This window comes from Bolinopsis microptera, chromosome 5 (genome assembly GCF_026151205.1).
Source record: "Bolinopsis microptera isolate Bmic1 chromosome 5, MBARI_Bmic_1.0, whole genome shotgun sequence".
In the NCBI taxonomy this organism is placed as follows: Eukaryota; Metazoa; Ctenophora; class Tentaculata; order Lobata; family Bolinopsidae; genus Bolinopsis; species Bolinopsis microptera.
In genome coordinates this window covers 2,761,852-2,789,335 of record NC_087076.1, presented here as the reverse complement: position 1 = coordinate 2,789,335, position 27,484 = coordinate 2,761,852, and the positions used below count along the sequence as shown (strand labels likewise).

The window sequence follows — 27,484 nt, the reverse complement described above, 5'->3', positions numbered from 1 at the left end:
CGTCAAATTCAATAATAAATAATCAAAAAGACAAACCTAAACAATTCTTCTACAGTTTATAGTTTAGCTTTAACCACGAATGATGAACCATAAACCAATGTGTCCATCCTTCAGTAACACCATAAAAATATGTACATACATTTAACATTACAATTTACAGTTCTGAAATCTTCAAGAATATAAAATTTTGATTCAAATTTAAGAGCAGATATTATTAGGAACTCCGTTCAACGGATTGGCTAAATTTACAATTTCGTTTACAAAGAAATCGATTGGAGTTCGATGAGACAAGAGGATGATGAGGGATATGAGGAAACACAGCTGTTCCGGAAGTAGAATAAATAAGGAAGCTAGGGCTATTAGCTTGATCAGGAATATCGTACTTGCCACTGGACTGAAATGAAAAAGTGTTACTATGAACAATCTTGTTGGCAATTTTAATTTTGAAAAGTGAACATTTAAATCAAATATTTGTAATAATAATATACATCATACTACACATAATACATAATTACAGCTTTATAAATTCACCTATTCCACGAGTAAACGTAAATTATCTTCTGCATACAATCGTTGACCTTAGAAACAGTTTTATCGCAAGTTCTGACAAATATGGATTCATCAACATTACACGTATTGATTTCTTCCAAGAGTGCAAGTCTCATTTCTGATAAGTGCTTCCGTTTCCAGACTAATCTAAAACTGACTATAACAATAAACAACGAGATAAAAACTGGAAGGGTAAGTTCAGTATATTCTGCAGGAACGTTGACAACGCAGAACAGTGAGATCAGGAATAAGAGTATCTTCTTGTAAGTTCCCATTCTCCTGAAATAGTTATGTTAGCATTGAATTTTGAACCTTTTATTCGCTGAAATCCTTATCTAGACTTTGTGACAGTACTAGTAGTAGTAGCTTTAAAATGTCGAATGTTTGAGAAAAGTGCGTGGTGCCACTGAAAGCTTACTCATGACGAACAACGTTCTCTAAGCCACTACGACACTCGCACGTGCATACGCCAGTTTGTTTATGTTGGTAATTTTGGTGCACGTGGTGAGGTAATCACGCGCAATTTGTGCGCGGTTCCATTTCGTTATATTTCGTCAGCGGTTTGTTATTGAGTTTCGTCTGACTTTAACAACAGTTATGTTGACAAGAACTGCAGTATTCGTATTTTTGCTGTTACACGAATTTTCTCTAAGTGAACAGGATAGGAAAGTGACGCCAGAAGAAGAGTTAAAGGAAATCGAAAAATTGGTTAATGGGATGGCTAACATGGAATTCCACGAATCTGGAGGGAAAGACGGAATGTTTGAGGAAGAAATTGACGAAATTATGTTGGATGGTCTCCAAAATCATGAACATGAAGAGATTGTTAGAAAAATGTTTGACTCCGAGAAGGTCGAAACCACAGAAGATAAGAATGTAGACACAGGAGATAAAAGGGGTGACCCAGAGGATCATGATAATAAAGCCACCAGAAATGGTATCACTGTAGAACAGAATCTTGCTGGGATGCCTCACTTTTATGGGGAAATGGTTGAGGTCACAAAAAAAACTTTCACGATCAAACTGTCTCATGATACACTTCCGTCAGGTATTCCGTTTTACGAGTTTGTCGTGTTAAGGTTAAACACGGACTCCGAAGGTTATCCAAGACTTCCTAGGGAAGATTCACATTCGTGGCAGACTTTCATTCCATACACAAAGGAACCAACTCCTGGCCATCCTTACATCGCTGCTCGATTTGCTCGAGAAGATTTGCCCAGGAAATTCACAGTTGGAGACAATCTGGTTAGTTTATGATTATCATTTTATTCATTCTCAGCAAGAAGAGCAATGTAAATTATTAATTGATTCTCAATTTGCATAGAAATTAAGTTTGTTATGAGCAAGTACGTGTACATACCTGATACCTAGCATAAATTGAAATTGAAGCAATTAAAAAATTATGACATTCGAAAACCTTAAATCATTAACAAAAGTAAAAATCCTGCAGCATTACGGAGGATCCTTCAACGGGCAATTAACGCCAGGGAGTTTCTTTGTTTTATTCCTTCGGGGCACAGTAAGAGATGGCAATGCTTTAAGTCACCGTATCTCCAACTACATTTCAACATTGACTGAGCCGGATACAGCAAATTTTTTTCATACGGAAATGGAGCCTAAATCGAAAATCACGAAATTCGGCATAGGACTTCTTGCTGGCATAATCCTGACCACGGTGATATTGCTGGAGTTAGTCAGACGAAGAAAATATAAGAATTATAAGAGAGCTAGAGTGTCGGATGAAGATAGTGAATACTCTGAAAATGAAGAAATATCCGTAATACGATCTCTATCTTCGTGTGAGAAGCGTAAAAAGTCAGCCCAGCATAACTCAATCGAGGAGAAAATACAAAATGCTCCTAAGGTTGTCACTAAAAATGAAGAGAAAAGCACTTCTTCTAAATCAACCAAAGATACCGAAACCGTCAAAAAGATTCCTTCAAGAGTGTGAACAGCAAAAAGGGTTCTTCAAACAAAAATAGCACAGTAAAGGGAAAGGAAGATGCCAAGAAGGAAAAGTCGGATAGCAAAAATCAGAGAAAAAGAGAGCAGAAACACAATGATTCCCAGATCAAGGAGGAAGATCCCTCTATTACACGAGATAGAATTCTCGATCTTCTGTATACGAACATGTCGATTACATCGTCAAATGCTCCGAAGTCGTCTAAATCTAAAGACAATGAGAATGGAAAGGAAACGAAAGATAGTAATGAAAATAAGAAAAAAGATAGAAAAATCAACGGAGGAAGCAAGTCGTTCGATGAACTCGAGGATGAAGGAGAATCTGATAGGGAAACAGGTAGCATTGATGTTGGAGGGTATGGCACCAAGCGTGATGGTCGGGTAAGATACTTCTACAACATGAAATTAAGGAGGTATTTCAAAATTTTGTACCAAAGCAGTTTTAGCTTAAATTAACAAAAATTGCATCATACAGCTTCATCAGGTAAGATAAGCCGCGTATTCTATGTTAACTTTGCTAACTCCTGCCAAATTTTTCAGAACGAAAAAGATTACAGGGCTGCCCTCAAGCGTCGTATGGTGGCGTACAGATGGCTCATAACTGTAAAGCAAACTAGGAAGATTTCTGCAGATGTTGACATAAAACTAATACTAGCGGGGAAAGTTGTACTACCGGAAGAGATTCTTCGTGACAAACCTAAAAATATTGATTTCGAGCGACTGAAGTGGGATACCATCGGTAAGTGATTGTGTATATTAATTACAGTATTTGGAAACCTACCAAAAATTAAGTGATACGAATTATTTCTTGCAGCACGTCTAAAAAGTTCTAAATCACCGCAATTATGTAACATTTACGAAACACATATCAATAACAGATATTTCATTTCAGCTTTTGAAGAAAATGAAATCAATAAAACAGGTGCCGAACTTTTGGAAAATTTATAAAAATTTGATGCTCGTTCTCCGCAAGAGGTCATGACAAGAAACGGACGATACCAACATTCGCAATTCGCAATTGAACTGAGAGAAATTTCAAGAGTATGGCAAACACTGCACGCCAGATTATTAATAACAGACTTAATGCACTTTTTAATGGCAACTCGGCCAAAACTGTTACTGTTAGCAATCAAGTGTAATGATTTCTTTATGATTTATGCAACACTTTTGATTTATGTTTATAATTAGAAAATTACAAACTATTACCGAGACACTTACCTAATACTAGTGGTGTGTCTAAGAAATATCTGAAGAGTTATGTAGCAATAAGTTAACTTCTTAAAGTTATTAAGAAGAGCCAATTCGTCCGCGTCAGGCTTCAAAATCGGGAGACTTGGTGTTGTCATCGTGTTGATTATATCCTGAAATTAATTAATTGTATTAAAAATAGATTTAAATGCGAGATTCACTGACTAAAGTTTGATTTTATGTCAAATAAATTGAGGTTGACTGTTGAAATTCTTTGTGAACCGGGAAAACAAAAACTTGTAACCTGGTGCAGATGCTGAATAACATCGAATATGAGAGCTAGTTTTATAGTAGAACTATCAGTCTCCAGCACCATATCTCCCCTCAATACACCCTCAGATCCACTGGTGATACTAAAGTCAGCACTCCCCATGTAAGTTGAGAAGTTGCTAGTTCTCTTGAAGAGTTTCAGGGTAACGGTTCGGGGGAGATGCTCTAGTCGGAATATGAAGCCACAATGCATGTCGTTATCAGAAACACTGCTCGGCTCCGACTTCAGGCTTACTCTTTCCGTGTCTAAATCAGAGGACATGTTAGAATATCCTTCACTAAAAACACGTCGTTTTAAAAAACTCTTAAACGTTAATTTCAAAACAATAGGGCTAACGGAAAATTGTGTCTCGTAAACCAACAAAAACCTAGAAAGTATAAGTAGAACAGATAAGCTTTGTAATTGGAAATCACAGCATCACAAAACAAAATACAGATTCCAATAGGAGGGTCAGAGGATGACCTAAGACCGGGTCTAGAACAAAATAAAAGCTAACTCTAACCAACAACAGCGACTAGTTTGTCGTTCCCAAATGCTCCGTTGCTCTCGAAGACTAGCGAGTCAATACAGAGAGCGTAGTTGTACGGGCAGGACAGCGCATCTCCCAGCTCATCAAATGTCATCTCCTCAAAACTCTTCTCTTCATCGTACTCAACCGGGCTCAAACAGGAACCTGGACATGATGAATAATCGTTTAAATCTGATAATATTCTGCTAATGAACTAATCTGGATATATAAGTTTTGGTTTAACCATTAATTCATCTAGCAATCATCTGCAGCTAATACATAATACGTGAAATAATTGGGACCTGGAATCTGCTTCATAAAAATAAAATAAAATGTCAGGACGTTTCACAACACAGTCATAAAATCAGGTTGCCTACCTGTTGCATAAGAGGTATATTTCAAGTTAAAGCAGAGAAGAAACATGTTGCTGATCTCAGGAATGTCCAATGTCACGTGACAGTTGGAGGAGGAAGTGGTACTACCAATGTCCTCTTCGATACTGGCCATCAGCTTCTCCTGCAGTCCGAACTGCACCATGTAGAGGTTGAACGTGACACTCTCTAAATAAGTGTCGTAAATATCAATGCCGCTCCAGGACCCTTGTCCGGGTCCCTCGTAGAATATACTGTACGTTTCTTTGCCGATACACACTTCCAAACGGTAGTTCTGCCTAACTTGGTTCTTCTCGAGCTGAGCTAGTCCTGCAGGATGGCGACCTTTATTTCTCACTTTTATCGCGCGGACACATTCTTACATATCTTAATCGAACTGTCAACCAGTACTACTTACTAGTGGTCAAGTAAAACTGAAAGTAGTGCTAAAACTTTAAAAAAACAAGAAAAGATAAGAAGTGTAAGCACTGAAATCGGTTGCCAATGCGGATGTAAATCATGAAAACTATAAAAATTATACGGACCGATGGGTTTGATCTCTAGAGTAGCAATAGGGACAGCACAGTACCCAACATAAGGTATAGACGCGATAACTGGATCTTCAGCCCGTTGTATCAGAACACTGAACTCAAGTCGTCCTGAGTCGTTCTCTAGGTCTATCTCGAACTCACAGCGTGTCTAGGATATAAAATATACCAAAAAGAAAACAAATGAATAGAGAAATGGCTGAAATTTAATGATATGATTAGATTGGAGAGCAACTGAATAAAATCATAATTTCTCCCTAAACCTCGGCTTCACATGTTTCTCTCAGCTACTCTGGAAACAAACAATTCCACGTTAAACTTACCTGGAGAGGAATGTTACTGAGATGTGCTCTGAAGTTAGCCATCATATCATCAAACTCAGGATCTTTATCAACAACTGTCAGATACATTTCCTTATCCAGGGAGTTGATACTAAACATGAAATTCTCGTTCCAGGTAGGAGCTAAACTGTGGTAGATAACGTCTGTTTGATGTTGGATGGAGCCGATACGGAGCAATACATAGGGATCAGAAGTTCCGGTATCATCAAATGCGAGCAGGTCGACTCCGCGGAACATATTGATGTAGACTCTGAAATAGTACAATTATTTTGGTCTTTTTAAAATTAGGGAGGAGTCGCACAGGTATTAAAAGGGGGATTATGGCAAAGAGATAGAAACTTTCTAATTAAATACAGTTACAAAGAAAATCACTAGATACAGACCTGTAGAGTGAACTAGAATCTTGTTCCACTGCTGGAGGCTGAGTACTATCTCTTCTATAAGCCGGCTGTACACTGGGCTGCTGAACCACTTTACTAGCCAAACAGGAGAGTTTAATACCGAGTGATATTGTAGGGTTATGACATTTAAAACGTGCCTCGTCAGTTATCACGGGGAACTCGTTGATGTTCAGATCTGTGTCAAATGGTAAAACTGATAGGCGGATCTTTGAGGTCCCCAAAATCTCGTCAAATAGCCGACTTATCTGGTAAACCTGATAAAAATCGTTTGTAGCTTGTAGCTTGTAGCTTCGAGAGATAATTCTGGCTCATTACCAATACTAGATAGAACCATAATTATAAATCCAAATATTAATAAATCAAAATTATATTATGGGAAGATACGAAATATTATCACCAAACTTACTCTGACTCGAAGAGGTTCAGTCAAATCAAAAAGATCAAACTCGAACGTTTCATTGAATTTAGGATTTGCGTCCTTCTTAACTGTTCTCGTTTTAAACTCCTGTTCCCCAATCTTCAGTTTGACGAAGGTATCTGAAAACTGCTTAGATCCTTTGCCGCATAAATTTGCGCACTCGTAAAACTGAATATGCAACCTAAACTTAGGCGGTTCTTGATCAATGTTTGTCTGTTTGACATCAGAGGATTCGTTAAAAGACCCAGAAGAAGCTCCATTGTGAGATATTGTTTCCACAGCAGAACTATGGTCTAAGCTTTGGATTGATCCAGAGTACATAGACTGAGATTCTGATTGATGGTTTGAAGAATTTGACAAGCCATCCATAGTCTTGTCTCTAAGCTGTGACATTGAAGTTCTAGCCTTCAACAATGATCGTTTGAAGTCTTTCTTACTAAAGGATTTAGCTCGCTTTTTCATGAGTTTAGTGGCTGTACTCTTATCAGTTCTCTCAAGCACAGTAGATAACAGTAGACTGGTTTGAACTTTGCTCCCGTTGGGTCCTCTCAGTCGAAGTTTGTGCTGTTTCTCTGTATCCAGAGGGTGCGAGCTCATATCCACTGTCCCTTGACCGTACGCCTCTTGGAACGCATCTTTGTCGCATATCTAGAGAAACATTATATTATATTTATACTGTACCATATTACTTGATTGTAACAAGGGCCTTGTTACAAGGCCTAGGAGCAAGAACCTGCCAACCCTTCTTAATCCTGTACCTGGCAAAAGTCCCGCACACATTAGGACGTCCGTCGTCCGCTAAGTTTCTCGATGTAATCCGACTTATATGACCCTAAATAACACTATTTACTCGGGTACACTTTTTCACCAGTGGGGCATTTCTCGGAATCACGCCCTTTTTGACCGCACCCATATCGCGATCCCCACTATTAATTATCTCAGCTTCTGATAGAGATACAGAAGCTGAGAATAACTCTGGTATGAACCAAAATGTGGTTAAGAGTAACAATTATCACACTTATTTCAAGATATCTCAGCTTCTGATTGGAGCTAAGCGATCATCTTGGGCATTAAAATTATCAGAATCATCAGATTAAGTGGGATCGAACATGGTTTAAAAGTCTACAGATTTCAGGTTGTTTAGTTATTAGGTCAAACCCTATTTTTACGCTCTTGCAAGTATGGTCACTGCAATGGTGAAAATATCTTTTTAATTAACTCTAATTAATCGCTCTAATTTCAGTTCCTTATACAGGGTGGGCCAAAAGTCAGTGTTTTATATTTAAGGGTTGTTGTTTTGCAGATACTGTAGGCATACTTTACCTACTTGTTCGAGGATTCCGTCGCTAAATTTGAAAATTCGAATATTTTAGACCACGCCCAATCAATATTAAAACACCCTATATTGTTCTCTCTAAACATGCTGGACGCCTAATTTTTTAAAGAAACGGTATATTATTAAATGTTGCATCTGATCTGAAAAGATGATGTGAAACGGATTAGAAATGACAAAATTATCAAGCATTTTGTGTATCTCGTTAGCAAAATTGATTGGGTGATTATGTGACACCGTGACAAGACACCTTAATTGGGTAGCTTTAACGATTCCCATAATGTTTAACGGGGTGGTTAACGGGGTCACCTTATCACGTGATCAGGTAAGCCAATCACCTGATCACACGTAATGAATAAACTCGTTATGCTTCGTATCTCGTAATTCCAGGGATAATATCCGGTAGTAGACACTTAGGTAGGACAAGTGAAACTACTGTGTTTCCTAAACAGGGATAATATCCGGTAGTAGAGACTAGAGACAAGTGAAACTACTGTGTTTCCTAAACAGGGATAATATCCGGTAGTAGAGACTAGGTAGGACAAGTGAAACTACTGTGTTTCCTAAACAGTAGTTTCACTTGTCCTACCTAGTCTCTACTACCGGATATTATCCCTGGAATCGTTATCTTATTATGAGACAAACACTAAACAGTGAACCTCTCCAGGATCTCATATTTCTTCGTATATCGGTCATCTGAGAAGCTGCAACTCTAATTTTTTCAGGACAAACGTTATTCGAATGGCCAAACACAATTCAATAAAGTTTAGCTCGATCCGACTATCCAAACTATCAAATAAATGCGAAAATGAACCTTCATTTAAAAAAAAAATGAACACGAATATTTTTCGAGTTGACAAATTCCTCGAACCAGTGGTGGTACTAAGTCATACCAGAAATAATTATTTCAATTGGGCACTCAGTGACTGAGCTATAAAGGCCAACGTATGGGTACTGACTTTTGGCCCACCCTGCACTTTCCACGCGAGATAGGTTTTGATAAATTGAGTAGGGTCATATAAGTCGGATTACATCGAGAAACTTAGCAGACGTCCCAACGTGTGTTTGCAAGGATTATCTCATACCCACTCTTGTAATCATATCAGTGATGGACCATTAGCTGAGTAATTTCACATTGTACTGGGACTTTGCCTAGCTATGATTAACCAAAAGACCCAGAAGTCAGAACCAAGTATCTTAACCACCGGGGTCCAGTAGTGTTTATAAGATACAATGAATATAAACATCTGAAGATATGACTAGCTATACATCTCGGTCTAGATAATACAGAACTCTCGAGTTGTAATAAAAATCCACAGTACCTGGATATGAGCTGAGAGCTCTGTGTTATTAACATAGTACTCGAGAGTAGAGCCCCAAGTACAAGACCCCTCCTCTGATTTACATACCGATGTTTTCTTGTGGATACTCCCTACTTTTACCTGAGGTGAGATAAGAAGGGAGATAAGACGGAGATAAGTCAGTTTACCAGCAAGTTACGTAGGTTCATCTGTCATCGGATAGCACGAAAATTTAAAGTTTTTTTGGAATGTTTAAGGTACAATGAGTACGGTTTTGTCGAAAAGTTAAAAAAAACGAAAGTATTCACATCCTCAAGGCGAATAGAACAGGAAAGTGTACCTTGACAAACGATTCAAGAAGTGGCAACTCTGAAGCAGTCTTAACAGTGAGTCGCAGAATGTAGATCTCAATAGAGCTCTCCTCTTTACCCTTCGATCGGAACATCGCCTGCAAAACAACACGGAATCAATACGGTGCTGAAATTGTAATATGAGAAACCAGCTAATGCTGGTGTTATATTTACTTCAGGGGTGCGTCAAGAAATAATATGGCTAGAACAATTTGAATTGTTCTCCTTTACCTTGTATACATTGCCACACAAAAGCTTTTTCTTCTTCTCAGCAGGCATTACATTACTGGCAAAAGTTAAGACACTGAGACAAGTAAGCATTAGCAAATGCAAAAGAGAAGGTTACAAAGCTGGCATGCATAATATCATGTGCTAGATAATAATAATAAAAACTTTTGTACGCGTGTATAGTGTAGGGGTGGGTATTTTACTTTATCTGTACAATGTAATCACTGTTAAACTGTGTCTAAGCTGATTGCATGCACAAGATAATTGGATTGTAAAGCTGACAATTACTCATTCAATTGGAACACCATTATCATAAATGGATTTTATCATTCTGAAATGATCTATAAATGTTTATAATAACACAGATTAACTGGTGCACAACGAGTGAATGATTGGTCCAAGTTATCTCACCAATATCAGTTACAGATTCTGCTTACGTTCTGAATCTCGGAGGCAAACGATTCTTGGAGGCAAACAATAACGCGGATTGTCTCAACGAAATAACTGATAAACCATTCTGTAATAGAAAGTCAAGTTTTGCAATAACCTGGCAGACATATTGCTTCCGGCAGCTGAACATTTAATTCAATTTAATTACTTCTCTTGGGGAGGAACTACTCAACAAAAGTGTTAGAGTATCTTGGGAATTTTTTTCTGATAAAAATTTTTTTGATTTTGATAAAATTTCAGTAAAGATCAATTCTGGTGCTCGTTTAGCATGCCAGTTAACAAGGTTGAAGAGTAATCTTGCAGTATCGATCATTGGACTTACGAAGAGTTTTTACTTTATCAGCTGATAAAATAAATTTGTATTCTTAAAATCCCATCAAATCTGTAATGCTTGTGCATGCTTTGTAATAAGGTTGCTTTGGAATGCTTCAGTTCGTAAATATAGAGAAACTGACTAGTGTACTGCGGTACCCAGTTGTCACTACTTCAACAGGTTGGACATGTTCCCCGAGTGACAGTTTATGTGGTGTTCGTATAGTTCGCTAACATGGTAGTTTTCAATGAACTAAATTATATTTTGTCGAACTAAATACAGAGTATAAATTAAAAGTAGCAATATTAGAGAAATTAAAGCACACAAAATGAAGATACTCGATATAACCAACAACTAACTCAGAGATTCCAGTTTATCGTTGATTTGGCAGCAAAGACGATTGGCAATTAAGGTTTAATGCAAAGCTTCAAGATTCAGCAAGACTTCGTAAATAATTCAGAACGATAAAAGGTCTTACCATATCACCAAGGTTACTCCTAGTTCGACGAATAGAAGCTTTTAGACCACTGCTCTTACTCATAGTTCACTGACAAGACAAACTAAATATGGTGTGTAATGGCGACATAAAACCAGCTGCCATGTGCTTTACATATTAATAAACGGTCTGATGACAAATCCACGCGTTAAACGACAAAATCCAACATATAAAAGTGGAAGTACAAGTTGTATGTCTGAAGCATTTTGGATCACAAATACGATTAACAAAAACGCTCGAGATTTGTGAGTCGAGTTATTACAGGGCGTAGATATTATATTTACTATTACTAGTGTGTTCTTCAGAAGCGAGCATTCCATTGTGGACCTTTACCAAAAATAGTTCAAGCGCCTACACAGTACAATGACCTCCACATCAATGATTTGAATTCGATTACTACTGATATTATAGGAGCGGGGCTATCACAGTATTATGCTTACACACAGCAAGAATCAAGATATTATATAGACAGCTTACTTATAACAGCAGTGTGATAAACAGACTCATTAGCATAACAAAACCACTGCTCTTAGTGCCGAACATACCTCCGAGTTAACAGCTCCATCACCTCCAATAGCTGGTTTAGATTCTGGGCTGGATACCCCTTGTGTATCTCCATAATCAAATGACTGGTCCGAGTTGTCACTTCTCTCACCAATATCAGTCAGAACCTTAGGGGTCAGCAGATTCGGCTTACGTTTCTGATTCTTGAAGGCAAACGATTTGCGCTTGTCGGTGACAGAGAGTTCTGGAAGTTTATCACTGTCAGGTTCGGACAGAGCCTCGGTATCGGGACTAGTTGTTCTAGTCGCCCCCTCCGAAAATGTCCTGAACCGTTTCTCCCCTTCAATCAACTTGCTACCGCCAGAAAGGCTGGGAGATGACTGAGATATGGAGGTACGGCGATTAAGTCTAAGATTCGGAGAACTGGTCTGCTGAACACCTTGAAGCACATTAGGAGGTACTCCGTTTGGAATCTGCGAAGAGGATGAGGAGACAGATGAGGTTTCTGGGTCAAACTTGACTCTACTCCCGCTGTTCGCCGAGCCTTTCGACTTCAGTGAGCTTGTAGAGCTTGTAGATTGAGAGTCTAGAATCTTCTTTGGCTCGCTTGTGTCAGAGGGTGATAGTGATGGTGATTGTGTAACGATTCTGGGCACAATTCCTAGAACATTCATCTGAGTTGACGGAGCAGGTGAAGTGGCACCGGGGTATATGTTCAGATCTGAATCCACAAACAGGTCAGATTCTTCTGATGTTGACAGTTTGTGTGTATGTTTTTTGAGGGGGTGATTATTAAGAGAGGTCCTCTGTTCAAGCCGGGGAAGGTTTGGAGTTAGAGAAAGTTTCCGGTAAGGCTTAGGTCCTTCCATTTCAGCATCCGGATAGGGAGATAGCTCTGACTTAGCTTTGCGAAGTAATTTTGGATCACAAGAAGTCATTAATAGATCATTTGAACCGTCATGCGAGTTGGTATGGGAACCATTGCGTGAGTTTGCAAGTGACTTATCAACATCGCGCGACTGCTCGTGCGCTGTCACGACACTAGCAGGCCGACCAGGAGAGTCCTGAGCGAAGCTATCGTGCGATGACGAGGAGCAGTACTCTCGCTCAGATGATCTCTTTCTCACTGTTTTCTCTCTCTTGAGCTTCCCTCTGGTACTGCTTGTCTGACTTGTAGAGGGCTCGTTCCCCGCTGAGCTGCTACTTGGTAGTTCCCTGTATAAGCAACAAATTTAGCCCTTTTTAACTCTCACCTTACTCTTTGACTCTGACATGGCTCAACAGTCCACAAAGTGACGACGAGACAACGTCCGAATGTACAGAACCCTCTCTCTCTCTCTCTCTCTCTCTCTCTCTCTCTCTCTCTCTCTCTCTCTCTCTCTCTCTCTCTCTCTCTCTCTCTCTCTCTCTCTCTCTCTCTCTCTCTCTCTCTCTCTCTCTCTCTCTCTCTCTCTCTCTCTCTCTCTCTCTCTCTCTCTCTCTCTCTCTCTCTCTCTCTCTCTCTCTCTCTCTCTCTCTCTCTCTCTCTCTCTCTCTCTCTCTCTCTCTCTCTCTCTCTCTCTCTCTCTCTCTCTCTCTCTCTCTCTCTCTCTCTCTCTCTCTCTCTCTCTCTCTCTCTCTCTCTCTCTCTCTCTCTCTCTCTCTCTCTCTCTCTCTCTCTCTCTCTCTCTCTCTCTCTCTCTCTCTCTCTCTCTCTCTCTCTCTCTCTCTCTCTCTCTCTCTCTCTCTCTCTCTCTCTCTCTCTCTCTCTCTCTCTCTCTCTCTCTCTCTCTCTCTCTCTCTCTCTCTCTCTCTCTCTCTCTCTCTCTCTCTCTCTCTCTCTCTCTCTCTCTCTCTCTCTCTCTCTCTCTCTCTCTCTCTCTCTCTCTCTCTCTCTCTCTCTCTCTCTCTCTCTCTCTCTCTCTCTCTCTCTCTCTCTCTCTCTCTCTCTCTCTCTCTCTCTCTCTCTCTCTCTCTCTCTCTCTCTCTCTCTCTCTCTCTCTCTCTCTCTCTCTCTCTCTCTCTCTCTCTCTCTCTCTCTCTCTCTCTCTGTTTATTTTGACAGCAACATTCATTATACATTATACATAATACAACTTAGGCACAAGTACTTAGTACACTATACACAAGCTTACGATGCCACGACATTCTAAATCGAAATTTATTGGCGTTTGGCCAATGGCCATCTATATCTATACGAATAGGAGACGGTGTTAGAAGCAGCAGTCTACTCAAACTATTTAAATCAGGTGTTTAGGAACTCAGGAACTGTGGATAGAGTCAAGTTGTATGGTTAGATTGTAGGCTCTAGTTGTGAGATCTCGCCAGTTTACTCTGGTAAAGGTCGTGCCCCAGTCAGAACAAGAATCAAACGAACAACAAATACCAAGATCCTAGTTCATTGAATTAATCAACTGTATATTAGTGGCGGACCACGTAATACGATCATATATCATTAACAACACTCAATACTTAATATAGTATCAATTACCTAATGTTACATTTATACAATCACCAGGAAAACATACATTATATCATTCCACATGGAACTTCTTGAATACATTACAAGTGGACTATTCACGATAAGACACGCGCCACTAATCACGATAAGGGGCACCAGATTGATGGTGCAGACAAATGTACGACGCCTATAACTAACAGTTCAATAACATCAATTAAAAATAATATCACTGATATTATCAGTTATGACAAGAGATATTGGCAGAAACTACAGTGAAGTTTTTACATATAGTTATTTGTTTTAGGAAAAGATAAGACTTGGGCGTTTTTTAAAACTTTCGTTTGTTTAGAACCTTTATTTGATAATAATATCAATCAATGTAAACCATAACACACACCAGTATACAGGTTTCTGATCTTAGATATAATCTATATAGAGCATTTGCCATTAAAAGATTAAATCGAGGTGACCTATCATTGGACAATCATTAACTCTTAAAGATATGATCTAACTTAGTACCAATAAATTACTTATCAATATCTGCGATTAGATCATTAACTAATTAATTAAGTAATTAGATAACAAATTACTCGTCGGTCAGACTTGAGATAAAGTAATGACGATTAATTTTACTTGTACACAAATAACTATATTACAGCTGACTGTGTACCAATGAGTAGTACAGTTTATACAAAATACACCAACAATCCACCATATACATTATATAACAGAGCAAAGAAACCAAGTGTTGAAATTCACGAGAAATCGGGAACTACCAGTACCGTGACAGATAACACTACTAACAGGTAATGTCTTTAGGTGAGTGTTGACTGGGTGACAGCTGAAACCGCAGCATTTCAAACATAACATAAGGTACGCTGACTGCAGTGGTACAAACTACATTGATACAATGTACAGCTGGTATATCATGTAAAGGCAGGATCACACAACAACAAGATTGTAGGTGTGTTATGTATCACATCTCACTTTACACTGTTCCTCATGACTTGGCAAACAAGTAACTTGGCCTGATGCCAAAACAGGAAACTTGATGGAATTACCATAAATAGAATTTATCGTGTTCCTGCCAAGTTTTGCTTATAATTCGATCAAATCCTTTCCAATAATAGGCTGGCCCATACAAATTTCAGCCGCAACTTAAATTCGTAATCTTAACAAAAATTTTAACATTTTAAGTACTCAAGTTACTTCGATACTTAAAATGTTTTAAAAAGTTTGTAGTAAAAAGTTCAAAAAATTAAGTTAGGTAGAATCTTTCGGCTTTCCAGCGACCACTAACCTCTCATTTTCAGAGTCAGGATAATCTATTATCTGGAAATTTGAGTTGTTGCTTTGAGTACTTTGAGTACTTTGAGCACTTTCGTCTGAGTTACCCTCTCTCTTTGGCTTCTCTCGCTTCCGTTTCTCTCGTTCTTCTTTTTCCGCCTGTATAGCAGCTGCTGCTTCCGCCTGGTTCAGTTAAAATTTAAATCACATTGAAGTGAACAGACTTAAAGTTTCCAAAATTATAGACCTCAGCGAGCGACAGCGAGCTCTTAAAATCGAATTTTTATCTTTAGGTAAGGTAAGTTATCATGAACTAAAAGGCGAATCAAGCAAGCAGTCAATATTCTAACACACAACTAAATAAAACTAAAAATGCTAACCCAAACCTGTTTCTCAAGCTCGTACTGTCTGTGGTCAGCGTCGGAAGCTTTCTCAATAACGACAGTGAACTCCAACTGTCCGTTTAGTTTGGAGGCGACTCCTCTCTTACACTCAAGAGGTTTTACTACCACACACGGCTCACAAACTCCAAATTCAAACAAATCAGTCGAACATCTCCCTGCACAATGGTTCACATTTTGAATACTGCATAAATAAATTGAATAATTTAAAAATATTCAACTTGTAAAAATAATTACACCATTGCTGAGAATAGACATGTTTAAAACAAGAGAAAGTAGTTGGGGTAAGCACTTAATTTTAATGATGTGGTTGCTATGGTGGCCATGGCAACGTACAAAATTCAGAAGTTTCCATTAAACTTTAGAATTACCAATAACTTTTTACAGGATAAAAGGTTTTTCAAAAAGTGTATACTTACAAGACTTTTTAAACACCCTGTAATCATTATAAATAAACTCTTACCAACAAAATGGTCCCCAAACTTGTCCCTCTCCACAATTTTAAGTTCCAGAGGATAGTCCAAACTGTCGAGATAAAAGTCGAACTGCTCGTCCCAGTTTGGTATGATGTAGTAAACTGTTTCTTCGAGTGGGCTCGTCTCTAAAAATTATCGTAAATAAATTGACAATAATATTGTATTTTTAGAACGGATATAATTGTTCGAGAAAGGTTTGAGTCCAGGTACCTATACTACTAAGAGAAGAATAAACAACACCCACCAGTCCTGTACTGAGCAACCCTTATCTTTACGAAGTAGTTGAGATAAGATTCCCGTGGTTTAACAGAATAGTGGCCCTTGTTTATCTGTAGTCTCAACTTGTACTGCGTGCTCTGAAAGGGGAAAACTATATCAGATGCTTCTCTTTAGACGACAGATCACAGACAGAGCACGATATAAAAGAGCGCAATGTAACAGAGCACAATGTAACAGAGCACAATATAACAGAGCACAACGTAACAGAGCACAATATAACAGAGCACAATGTAACAGAGCACAATATAACAGAGCACAACGTAACAGAGCACAATGTAACAGAGCACAATGTAACAGAGCACAATGTAACAGAGCACAATGTAACAGAGCACAATGTAACAGAGCACAATGTAACAGAGCACAATGTCAGGCGACTTCACTGAAACTACCAGGTTTAATAAAAGTCGCATGACCAGGATATCCGCTTAGTTTACAATGTTAAGAAGAACAAAAAGTTCTATCTTGTAAAGTTAACATTGAAGTCGACTTAATTCAGTAGTGTTATTATTAAACTATAAGATTGTCAGTCATACGAACAGCTGCTTTATCTTTAAAATAACGAAACCCACCAAATAGGATAACTAAATCTGCCTGGTTACCTCACAAGTGAAGATCGACTGATCGTTTCAAATAATTAACTCTCCGATATCGGAGAGAAAGCTGGTAAAATATAGTTAACAGGTATATCGGGTAAATCAGAAAGATAACGATGAATGGATAGAGGAGCCGGTTAGGCATCATGTGCGGTTATTAAATTTAGCTGTCTGCATGCTGACTTGCAGACAGCAAGGAGACTTTTGATGATGTTGCCAATATAACTTTAGTTACTTAATCATAATGTACATTACATAACAGCGTAACGACATTACAAGCTGAGATCAATGGTATCGGTTAGGGAGTTGAAACAAACTCTTTGACTTGCAGGTGTGACTGTTGTTTTGCCTGCTCCAATAGTACAAAACTTACAACTACAAGATTGAAATTAGGGAAAAGAAATAAGGGAAAAGAAATTAGAGAAAAGAAATAAGGGAAAAGAAATAAGGGAACCTACCCTGCGCTCCTTCTTGTGTCCGAATTTCCTGGCGAGGGACAAAGTGGACACAACATCAGCTAACCTCCTCATCTCACTATTGTATATATATATATATTATATTGGATCTAACATTGAACAATATCAACCAGCGAGCAGATCAGTCTCACTATTATATATATATATATTGGATCTAACATTGAGCAATATCAACCAGCGAGCAGATCAGTCCCTAACGAGACTAAAAGAAAGTTAAGGAATAATTAACCAAAACCTGGTCTGTTGAGTTCCACTTCTAACACTGAATTAGACAGTCGGTATTCAATAAAGAAAATAAAATCCGTGCAACAGAGGGACAGAACGCTAAATCTCTCCAATCAGCTGCTTCGTTCGAGGTCACGTGATTTTTGAAATTTCAAAATTGGTAATTAGAACTTAGATTCGCTCTTAGCCGCTGTGTTTTCTGTGGGTTAGTGTGGGTATAGTCAGCTAAATCTATGGCTATAATTGGAAAACGCAGTATAAACCCAGGACAGACAGGCACAGGGATATTGAAGGTAATTAGACCACCAAACAGGAAATGGGTCATCTAACTACCCTGAAATACGAATATCTCAGTCGCTTATATTTTTTAATTCATTTTAGGCCTCAAAGAGCATTGGCCAGTAAAAGCGTTAATATGGAGAAAAGCGTAACTTCTTTTAATTAACAATGGACGCAAGTCTACCCAAGGCGACGCGAATGTAGCCCTGAATATCAGTAATAAATAATAGGCATAGACTTCATGATAGCGAGCAAGGCGCCCCCTAAATATAAACGTCACAATAGAACATACTTAACGTGGCATGAGCCCCGTGGCCTCATCTACGTAAAACGCCTCGGAATAAGGAAAGATTAGAGATTCCGAGCGACATCAAAAGAAATACAGCAGTTAACAACTCATTGTTTGAAACTATGTGAGCGTGAGCCGATGAGTCATTTTGTTGGGTTTTAAAGGAGGACCGACATGTACAGGAAACAGAGTTCAAAAAGCCGCACAAAATGAGAGTACAATCATTACCACGATAAAGTAATACTGAATCATCCCTTAAATTTGTATCATGAAACCGAAAACAAGTAAGAGTTATGTCAGGTAAATGTCATGGCCGTTATCTGTTATCTGTTATCAAGCGTTTATAGTTAGCTGGTTTAGCTGTAAAAGGAACCGCCCGTAAGAGTGGAGGACAATACTGCAATATAACAGTCAGTAATAGATCATTATAATTATAGCCACCTATTATATCCTTACTGGACGCTTGTATGGGAAAAATTAGAGTTAAGTGGCGATATTGCAAGTCAATTATCAGTTCAAGTTCCATGCTATCAGATAACCTTAGTTCCCAAAAATTGGTGTGATAAAATTTTGGGCTCGATAAATTTGAGTACGAAAAATTTGGGCAAAAAAATTGAACCTATTTGGGCAACCAAAAATTTGGTTAACGAAAAATTTGGGCGACCAATTTTGGCCCTAATGAATTTCAATTCTATTCGCCTTGGATTAATGAAATCATACAATTATATACTACTAAATTTAAATTAACTGTAATCTTTCTCAAATTACTCCTATTAATTCGAAAAAAGCAGTGTTACTTGTTAAAAGAACGAATGACTGTGTTGAGAATTAAAATGTAACTAAACAGTATTTCACACAGATACGAACAGAAAGTATTTTTTCTACGGATCTAAGCATGAAAAACGAAATGCCAAAATTTTGGTTAACAAACATTTTAGTAGATGTAAATTTTGGTTAACAATTAATTTGTGTGCGAAAAATTTGGGCGAAAGCGCCGCTCAAATTTTTCGTCAACAAAATTGTTGGGAACTAAGGTATACTTCCATAAGTAAGGATATATTATCATCCCAGCTAAACAACTAGACATGATTTATAAACAGGTGTGTTAGGGTATAGGTACTCCTAAGAGTGCTAAGTGCTAAGTGCTAAGAGCTAAGTGCTAAGAGCTAAGTGCTAAGGGTCTAGGACACCAGACAGAGTGAAAGGGGTGAAGGGCAAGGTTTTAGGCTTAGTATCGCGGTATTATGTAAATGTGGCGAGGTATTATTATATTATATATCATTATCATATATGGAAAACGTGGGGAAGTAATCACTACGCTGACACACTGTGTTAACTAAACAGATAATGGTGGAATGTGGATATACCCACTTTAAAAGAACAGGTCCAAAGCAAGAAATAAAGTAGACAAGATCAACAAGTCTAAATCTAAAATAGACGTTGAGAATCATGACGTCATACTACTTACGTATCCTTTAACTTTGTATGAATTAGTTGCTTTCGTTTTCCACCTCTTCAGAGCTACAAACAGTGAGGCCCTGAAAGAAATTTGCGAGTAACAAAATGCCTCTTATAAAAGTTTAAGAGGAAAATTTCTTGTGATCAGACGCTTGTGGGGAGGTGAACCATATTTGTTTTGACACGCGACTGTGATTCTGGGGTTTGATTGGTCAATGATTGAAGCTGATTGGTTAATCACTGTCACATGTCAGAGTAATATGGTTCCCCTCCTCATTTTCCAGATCTATTGAGCTCATTACCATAAGCTCAGTCAGAAAGTAGGCTCGAAGTGAACGTTAGCTTGATATTAAGGATTACAAAACAGCTAAAGTTCGAATAGAAAGATCAACTGTCTTTCTATAAGGGGTGTGCAATTGCCTTGAAGCAGACATAATACCGAGCAAGACCGAGCAAGACCGGAGGTAATGTTCGATTTAGGTTTGTTATTATAACTCGAGTATGATCAATTACCATTTTGTTAAGTTATATATATTAAGGAGAGGAGGGTATATCTGTCAACAATCTCGAATTGTTAGGTTAACCATCTCAAAAGTGTAAATTTAGCAACTTTTTGAAATGGTCAACCTCATAATTCGAGAACCGAGTCGAATAAAAATCGCTACATCAGATTTATAGATAATTATCCAAGGAACCACTTTGCCCGGAACCTCAAGATTAGGGAGTTTTCTCAACTAAGGAACCGAAAGGTCAAAAAGTTAGAGCTGTTTTAAGTTACCAATCAAATTACCAATCAAAGCACGCTTACAGATCTTCCAAAGTTTTGTACAATCTCATTCAAATTTCTGTGCACTAGTTTGGGGCTTTGCTGCAAAATCCCATATTGACTCACTGTTCACTAAACAAAAGCAGGGAATACAAGCAGTTATGTCGGGCTACGTGAATTACTATTACAAGGATGGTAAGCTTCCGGATCATACTAAAGCTACGTTTAAAGAGTACGAAATATTATCTGTACACGGGGTCATCATAAAAAATGCTCTGACTCTGATGCAAAAGATAACTTACATGCCTGGCCTTGTATCGTCGTCGATAAAAGACTTATTTCCTCCCGATATACCAAAGTATGGCACGTATTATGACGACAATATCAACTGGCTAACAACGTACTCTCAACCGGATCTACGCGCTACTGTTATCTATAAAGGTCCTATATTAGCTATTACCGAGCACAACATTAGTCGCATAACTTGCCCATCTAGCATTTTCTCAATAAGCATTTATAAGAAATCAGCAAAGCGTGTAATGATAGAACTACAAAGCTCAGGAAACAATGAAGATTGGCCACCTTTTCTGTTACAATATAATTTACCCGGGCTACGTAAATCGACAAGATCAGGCACTCAACAAATCAACTACCGAGAATTACCTAAGGAATAAGTAAAACTATACGGTTAGCACATTAGTCACTATCAACCATATGCCACATTTTTCACTGCCCATTCACTGTCATATTGATAGCGTCATATTGATAGGGCTAGCAGGTGCTGATAAGACATGGGCTCAGCTATTCTTATTTGTGTTCACTTCAAACAAGAGCACTATTATACTGATACAGAGCACTATACTATCGACTCTGCACTGCCCACTAATCGTTAATCCGACACAAGTAGCTTATAAAACAGTGCGTGTGATCTCTCTGTCGTATCAAATCAAATTATTTGTCACCATGTTAATAAATCAATTATACCCCTTCCCTGTGCATAACGGTTATTTACCGTTTCTCGGTAATTCATCTATTTAGTTCGATAATTTTCACTTCCATTTTCGGCCTCTCGTTTCATTTATTTTTATTTTTATTTCACGTGTTTATAACGTGTCTATATCAGATGACTTACACCACGTGGGGTCAAACATTTACCTTGGGCTACAGCATTACTAATAGAATAGTATTACATTTCCATCCATTTAACTACCACTATAAGTAGGCACACTTTCTTTTTACAATTTTTCATAACTCCCTAAAATTTTCGCCGCCCTTCCGCACTCAAAGTTACAGGAATGAATGATACGAAGACCATTCGTTTCTTTAAAAATTTTAAGCCGGTCCCAGCATGCAGCTTTTGGCTTTGTGTCACCAGGCTTGGTAAGTGATCCATAATGATACTGGAAACTTCTGGGGTTTACAAGCTATCGTTATGCATCATTAATTATAAAAGCATGAAGACCTTATAATAGTCTTCCGTAAGGGCTGCAATCACCTTCGGATTGCAGGTTGCATGTCTAGGTTTTTTCTTCCATGTCGAGGCGGAAAAGGTGCAGGAGACCACCTACTCCACGATGGCATCTGATACAATACAATACAATAATAAATCATGATATGCAAGTTTTAATTTTTAAAGTTTTGGTTTTTTTAAATGAATAAATGTAAAAGGTTACATCATAATTTTCAATTATCATATTCACGTATATTAAATAAAATTACATTGTTATGTATCATATGATTTTGTGAACATTGGCCGGTGTTCCAAAAACCGGTCCCCAAACAGTAAACAGTAAGTTCCAGTTTTATTAGTGATTACATTTGTTGATCTATCCAATTAATTTTAGGATTTTCTGTTCTATGAAGTTTTATTGATTCATTTATCGATAGTAGTAGTATTCATCAGTGCTCGACCCGGGCCCGGCCCCTGCCAAAATCAGAACCCCCGGCCCTTCCCGGCCCGGCCAAAATTTAGCAATTTACTGGGGGCAATTCCCGGTCCCGGCAAAATGGAGGATTTGCCGGCCTGGCTAAATGGCGATGGCCAGCCCCGGCTAGATTGGGGATCCCCGGACCGGTTAAAAATCCCGCCCCCGGTCGACTACTGGTAAGTGGTAATCTGGTATTCATAAAGTTTACTATCAATGAGAGTTAGTTAGTTCACATCTAATCTATTTAATAATCTAACATTACAAAATAAAATTAAAAGCAGCCCGCAAATTTCGTAGCTAATAATGATATCCAACAATGTGATGTGTGTGCGGGCTTCTTGGATACGATCCCCATTTCTGTGTTATCACTGTGTAATCACTTTATTTATTATATAAAAATAATAACTTATTTCTTCGCCTCGATATCCTAAAATGTTACGTCTGTATTCCAGAAGAAATAAGTACCTGGAGGCTATCGCAGTGCGATTGTGGATTTCAGTCAAGCATTTCTTTTCCTGGAAATAGCACCTCTCCTTACCGTTCACCATATCCTGCCCTGATACCATATCGTCTAGCTTGCTCCTGAAAAAAATATATATATATATTAGGATCATGTTTAGTGCAATTCAGAAGCTCATTTTTGTGCGGGAATAAACATATTCTGAGGAGTGTGCCAAGATCTAAAATTAACGTTTGTTAAAAGGCTTTTACTATTTCAGAATTCAGATGCATCGTTCACCCTTTATTAAAGTTGGGGACATACATTGTCATTATTTCAAATTTTCGAACCTGATTATATCCCAAGACATATAATTAAAGGATGATGGCTGTAAAACAAGCTAAAAGATTTAAATCAAATCATTCGATTGAAAATAAGTCTATATATATATAAATTTATTTTCTAAACATACGCTTTGGTTTTGTCAATGGTCACTCCTACCTTTGATTTAAGAGTTTGAAAAGGAACGATCTAAACCGCAACTACAGAACCTTCTACAACTGGTATACACTCAGAAGAGTAAAATTATAGAATAAAACCGCAGCTGCAGAATAACTAAAACTTTATATTTTCTCGTGTACTGTATTGTAAAACAACAACTCTACGTCGCTGATGGGCTACCGCTAAGTGCTGCTAAATCGTGAAATCACATGACCACTGGGCACTGTAAGTGGTGTGCTTAATCGAAGTTAACTTGGGAAATTCAATCTCATAAGTATAATTATGCTTTATCAAAGTTTATGCCGACTAATCAAATAAGCTTGTGTAGAAATTCCATGTTACCCAACCATTTCATAACACGGCTCACGTTGTAAACGTAATAACAACTCCAAACATTTAAACAGAAGAACGATCGAAGAGATGATGAAGTTCCGTAGATTAGCCATACCTTAGCCAATGATAAGTGGACCTGACGGCGGACATTGTCCAGGAGTTGCAGTCTGCCTAAACTGCAGTACTGTTTACACGTGATCTTAGACACTACTACTACTACAACATCAACTAGTCATTAGTTAAAATCTAGAGTAATGATCTTGTTTGATAACACCGATACACGGGGAATGACTGAGTAAAATGCAAGTTTCAAATCTCGAAACAATTATTATTAGATACGTCGGCGAATGAAGAATAGACGCTGTAACGAAATGATTATTCAGATGACTCTAAAGTAAGACATTTAATGCTTACCAGGGTAAGACGCAATAACAAATAGAGATAGAGCAGCTGAGCAGATACTAGTATTACATATATATATAGATACTAGTATTATAATATGTTCCGTACTTGAACTTCAGCTTACACCAACTGGATGAACCGGAAGTAATGGGCAATTAGACATATTATGCTGAACTTTTAGTGCGTCAGTGAGGTATTTAAGTGGCGTCCTAATACCAATAACTAATATCAGGCAAGATATAACGGTATCATTACCTTGAGTCAAAAACTACTCTGTGAACTGTTTAAGAGTTCTAAATCGTTTAAAATGCACATTTATCAAGCAGCGTTGGTATCTTGAAACCTCTTTGTCAGACCAATTTATCCTCCGCTCCTGACTTTGACTCGAACTCTGAAGCCGCCTTAAGTCAGTACTTCTCTCAATCTCTCGGTTATAAGGTGATTCACTTTTCACAAGCCGGCTAGAAGACACACTTCTTTTTCCATTTGTCTACGTTTTTGTCTACGTTTTTTTCCAACTTGCTAAGAACTCAAAACTATTTGCGTTTAGCAACGAGGAACTCAAAGAGTAGCTGTAATATATAAAACGCTGATATAACGCTGATAGACTCAGCACAGTCTTCTTCTTCAGCAGGTAGCTGGTAGCTATATATTTATTATATACTTTTATATCTATTACTCCGCCGAATTAAACGTGATGATTGAGTCAAGTGATTTAAAAAATCGACTCAGAGTACTCCAAAAACCGGCTTAAGTTCACTTACCTATATTATTTTATACAATATAGATTATTAAGTTTAAATGTATTATACAATATATTTGTCGCAAAGTAGCGGGATAGTCAATACTGTGTTTTGTTTTGATAATAATTTAAGTATCTACCACCTAACAGTTTTATAGTGATCACAAAAAGATAAAATACCTGACAGAGACTGCACGTGGACACTAATTTTGGATTATATTTACCACTTTGGCATATTTTAGTTCATCCGGATTTAACTAATACGAAGAACTGTACAGACTAAAAAAGCACGACTAAAATTAATGGCACAAATTTCACAAAAAGTCCAGCGCAAATCATCAGAAGGCAATTAAAAAATCGCGTTTAATAAATACAAAATTAAATACCCGGCTATTAATTAAAAGTAATCAAACTCATTTGACAGATCTTATAATGAACAAAGTTGGCAATTTAATTTCTACCTAAATTTAGGATTGGGAACAATAAGAAGTCCACTTATAACTTGGATAAGAAAGGAGGAACATGGAAAACTGTTTAAATATTTAATTGTACAATTGTAACAAACCACAAACTATTATCAATAGCTGTCCTACCACAAGTCACAAAACGAATCTGGGTAAAATAAGTTGAAATAAGTTGTGAACAAAGTTAGTGATGTCAAATCCACTTAATCCATACAATATACATTACCTTTTCTTCTTTTTAGTTTCGTTTAGACGGTACAGACTACTGAAATCAACAAAACTCTGCTCTGTCTGCTCCTTTGGTGTCCACTGCTCAAAGTTCAACCCTGGCCCGAAGCTTTTCATGGACTTGTGGACAATCATACTGATGTTTATAATCTTCTACTTGAAATTGAGGTCATTTCGTGATTACAGAATAGAGATGTTGGACAAATACGGCGTGCGAATAAAATCGTTCAGAAAATTGGTGGAGAAAAGTCATGTGGTTAGGTAAATATTTAAAAATAGAACATTTATTAGCCTGGTTAAGAAAATTATGAGATAAGAAATGCAAACAAATGGCTGTCAATTTACTGAAGTTGACAGAATCAAAGAGAAGTATAAAAGAAACCAGATTTATAATTGTTTAATCTAAGAAATTAGGACGGATATATTGTTATCTGCTGTGAGAGGGTTTAATTCTTCTGCACGTGACATCATACTAGTTGTAACGTGACATCATACTAGTTGCCAGAGTCATGTATACCATAATATCTTAATTTCGTGATTCCCTGTTGGGTCGAAAACAGTTTGTACATCTCACAGGCTTCTGAGTTTTAAAATTGACATGGATTTTAAGTAAATTATGCAGTATCCAAGAAGCCCGACCCATTCGCGGAATACTTATGACATGATGGTAAACAGATCATATGAACGAAATGAGTGACGAATAGCATTAATTGGACCCAAGATCTCCATATTTAAGAGAATGTTCGAGACTTCGTATTCCAGTAAAAACCTTCTTATGTGGGGCTACTTCCGTAAATTACACTTACAATGAGACACCAGCTCCTTGACCACAATTCTGTATTTCTAGAGAAACGCTCGTTTTCAAAGCAGCAAAAAACATGTACCCACCAGATACCGATTACCGAGCATAAAGCTAGAAAACAAGTGGGAAATAGAGAACATCCTGTATAAACCCTAATAAACGAGTTGAGCTGTTGATGTTGATCTATTGGCAGTGGTAACTTGGTAAGTAATCAGATATCCTGAAAAGGCCTGCCATATTATTCCGATTTGTTAGCTTCATGATTATTAATTATGTCTAATTTTTGATTACTTAAAGATCAGCAGTTGCAGATTATCCGAATTAAATGGATCAGTAATATTTAAGAACTAGTTTAACTGTCGCACTTAAAACGGTGCAAAAGTATGAACCCACTCAGTCGAAAGCTTCATTTAAGTAAATTTAATTTAAAAATTATGAGTGCCCTCACGTATCCAATAGTAATAGGCAATCCTGCGGCTCAGCTGTCAAATTAACTATTTATGCAGTAAAGCTGAGAGAGAGAGAGAGAGAGAGACAGAGAGAGACAGAGACAGAGACAGAGAGAGAGAGAGAGAGAGAGAGAGGGACCGAAGGTGATAAACGTTCGTATCACATTGGGGGTTAAAACCATTAAGGGGGCAGGGGGGGGGGGGTCCTCGTGGAAATTTTTTCAAAAACGAGGTCCAAGATTTTCAAAATCGAATAAAACATTTTTAAAGGCCTATCTCAAAATTATATCATTTATCTAGGAGTAATATCTCCGTGGGTTTGTTCGTTCGTAATGTACACTTAATCAAAAAAACAGTAGTGGTTACGGGACTGGTTTTTTTGTTGTATGGTACTGACAAACTTAGAAGAAGCTAAATAACTTAGGTTTTTTTAATCGACCTGAGGTAAGTGGTTTGATTAAGGGGGCAGGGGGGGTCCTCATGGAAATTTTCTCAAAATCGATTTTTTAGTTGTTTCTAATAGAGGGGAGTGATGTCTATCAGATGCTTTTAATCCCATAGAAAAATATTGTTCCTAGCCGAAATTATTGCCGGTCAAAGGTCAGAGCTTGTGTCTAATTGTATTGCGCAAGGGA

The 27,484-nt window shown here is 37.8% G+C and overlaps 3 protein-coding genes across 3 annotated transcripts; 2 read left to right on the top strand and 1 right to left on the bottom strand.

Annotated features, from left to right (window-relative positions):
• On the bottom strand, nucleotides 1-25,750 carry LOC134815091 (uncharacterized). The gene is made up of 20 exons (XM_063823565.1): nucleotides 25,597-25,750; nucleotides 22,955-23,071; nucleotides 19,806-19,875; nucleotides 16,441-16,552; nucleotides 16,184-16,321; nucleotides 15,706-15,878; nucleotides 15,333-15,502; nucleotides 11,634-12,807; nucleotides 9,592-9,699; nucleotides 9,273-9,392; nucleotides 6,606-7,265; nucleotides 6,182-6,453; nucleotides 5,781-6,048; nucleotides 5,455-5,608; nucleotides 4,916-5,239; nucleotides 4,533-4,703; nucleotides 4,004-4,275; nucleotides 3,730-3,872; nucleotides 532-828; nucleotides 1-394 (listed from the first exon to the last, which is right to left on the bottom strand). Exons 1-20 carry the CDS (start codon nucleotides 25,731-25,733, stop codon nucleotides 199-201), a joined length of 5,076 nt encoding a protein of 1,691 aa, XP_063679635.1. The 5' UTR covers nucleotides 25,734-25,750; the 3' UTR covers nucleotides 1-198.
• LOC134815092 (uncharacterized) lies at nucleotides 1,095-2,500 on the top strand. Its single transcript, XM_063823566.1, has 2 exons — nucleotides 1,095-1,794; nucleotides 2,000-2,500. The coding sequence occupies exons 1-2, from the start codon at nucleotides 1,147-1,149 to the stop codon at nucleotides 2,498-2,500; spliced, it is 1,149 nt and encodes a 382-aa protein (XP_063679636.1). The 5' UTR covers nucleotides 1,095-1,146.
• On the top strand, nucleotides 2,463-3,624 carry LOC134815093 (uncharacterized). Its single transcript, XM_063823568.1, has 3 exons — nucleotides 2,463-2,892; nucleotides 3,052-3,250; nucleotides 3,404-3,624. Exons 1-3 carry the CDS (start codon nucleotides 2,680-2,682, stop codon nucleotides 3,457-3,459), a joined length of 468 nt encoding a protein of 155 aa, XP_063679638.1. The 5' UTR covers nucleotides 2,463-2,679; the 3' UTR covers nucleotides 3,460-3,624.
• Nucleotides 25,751-27,484: the final 1,734 nt, after the last annotated feature.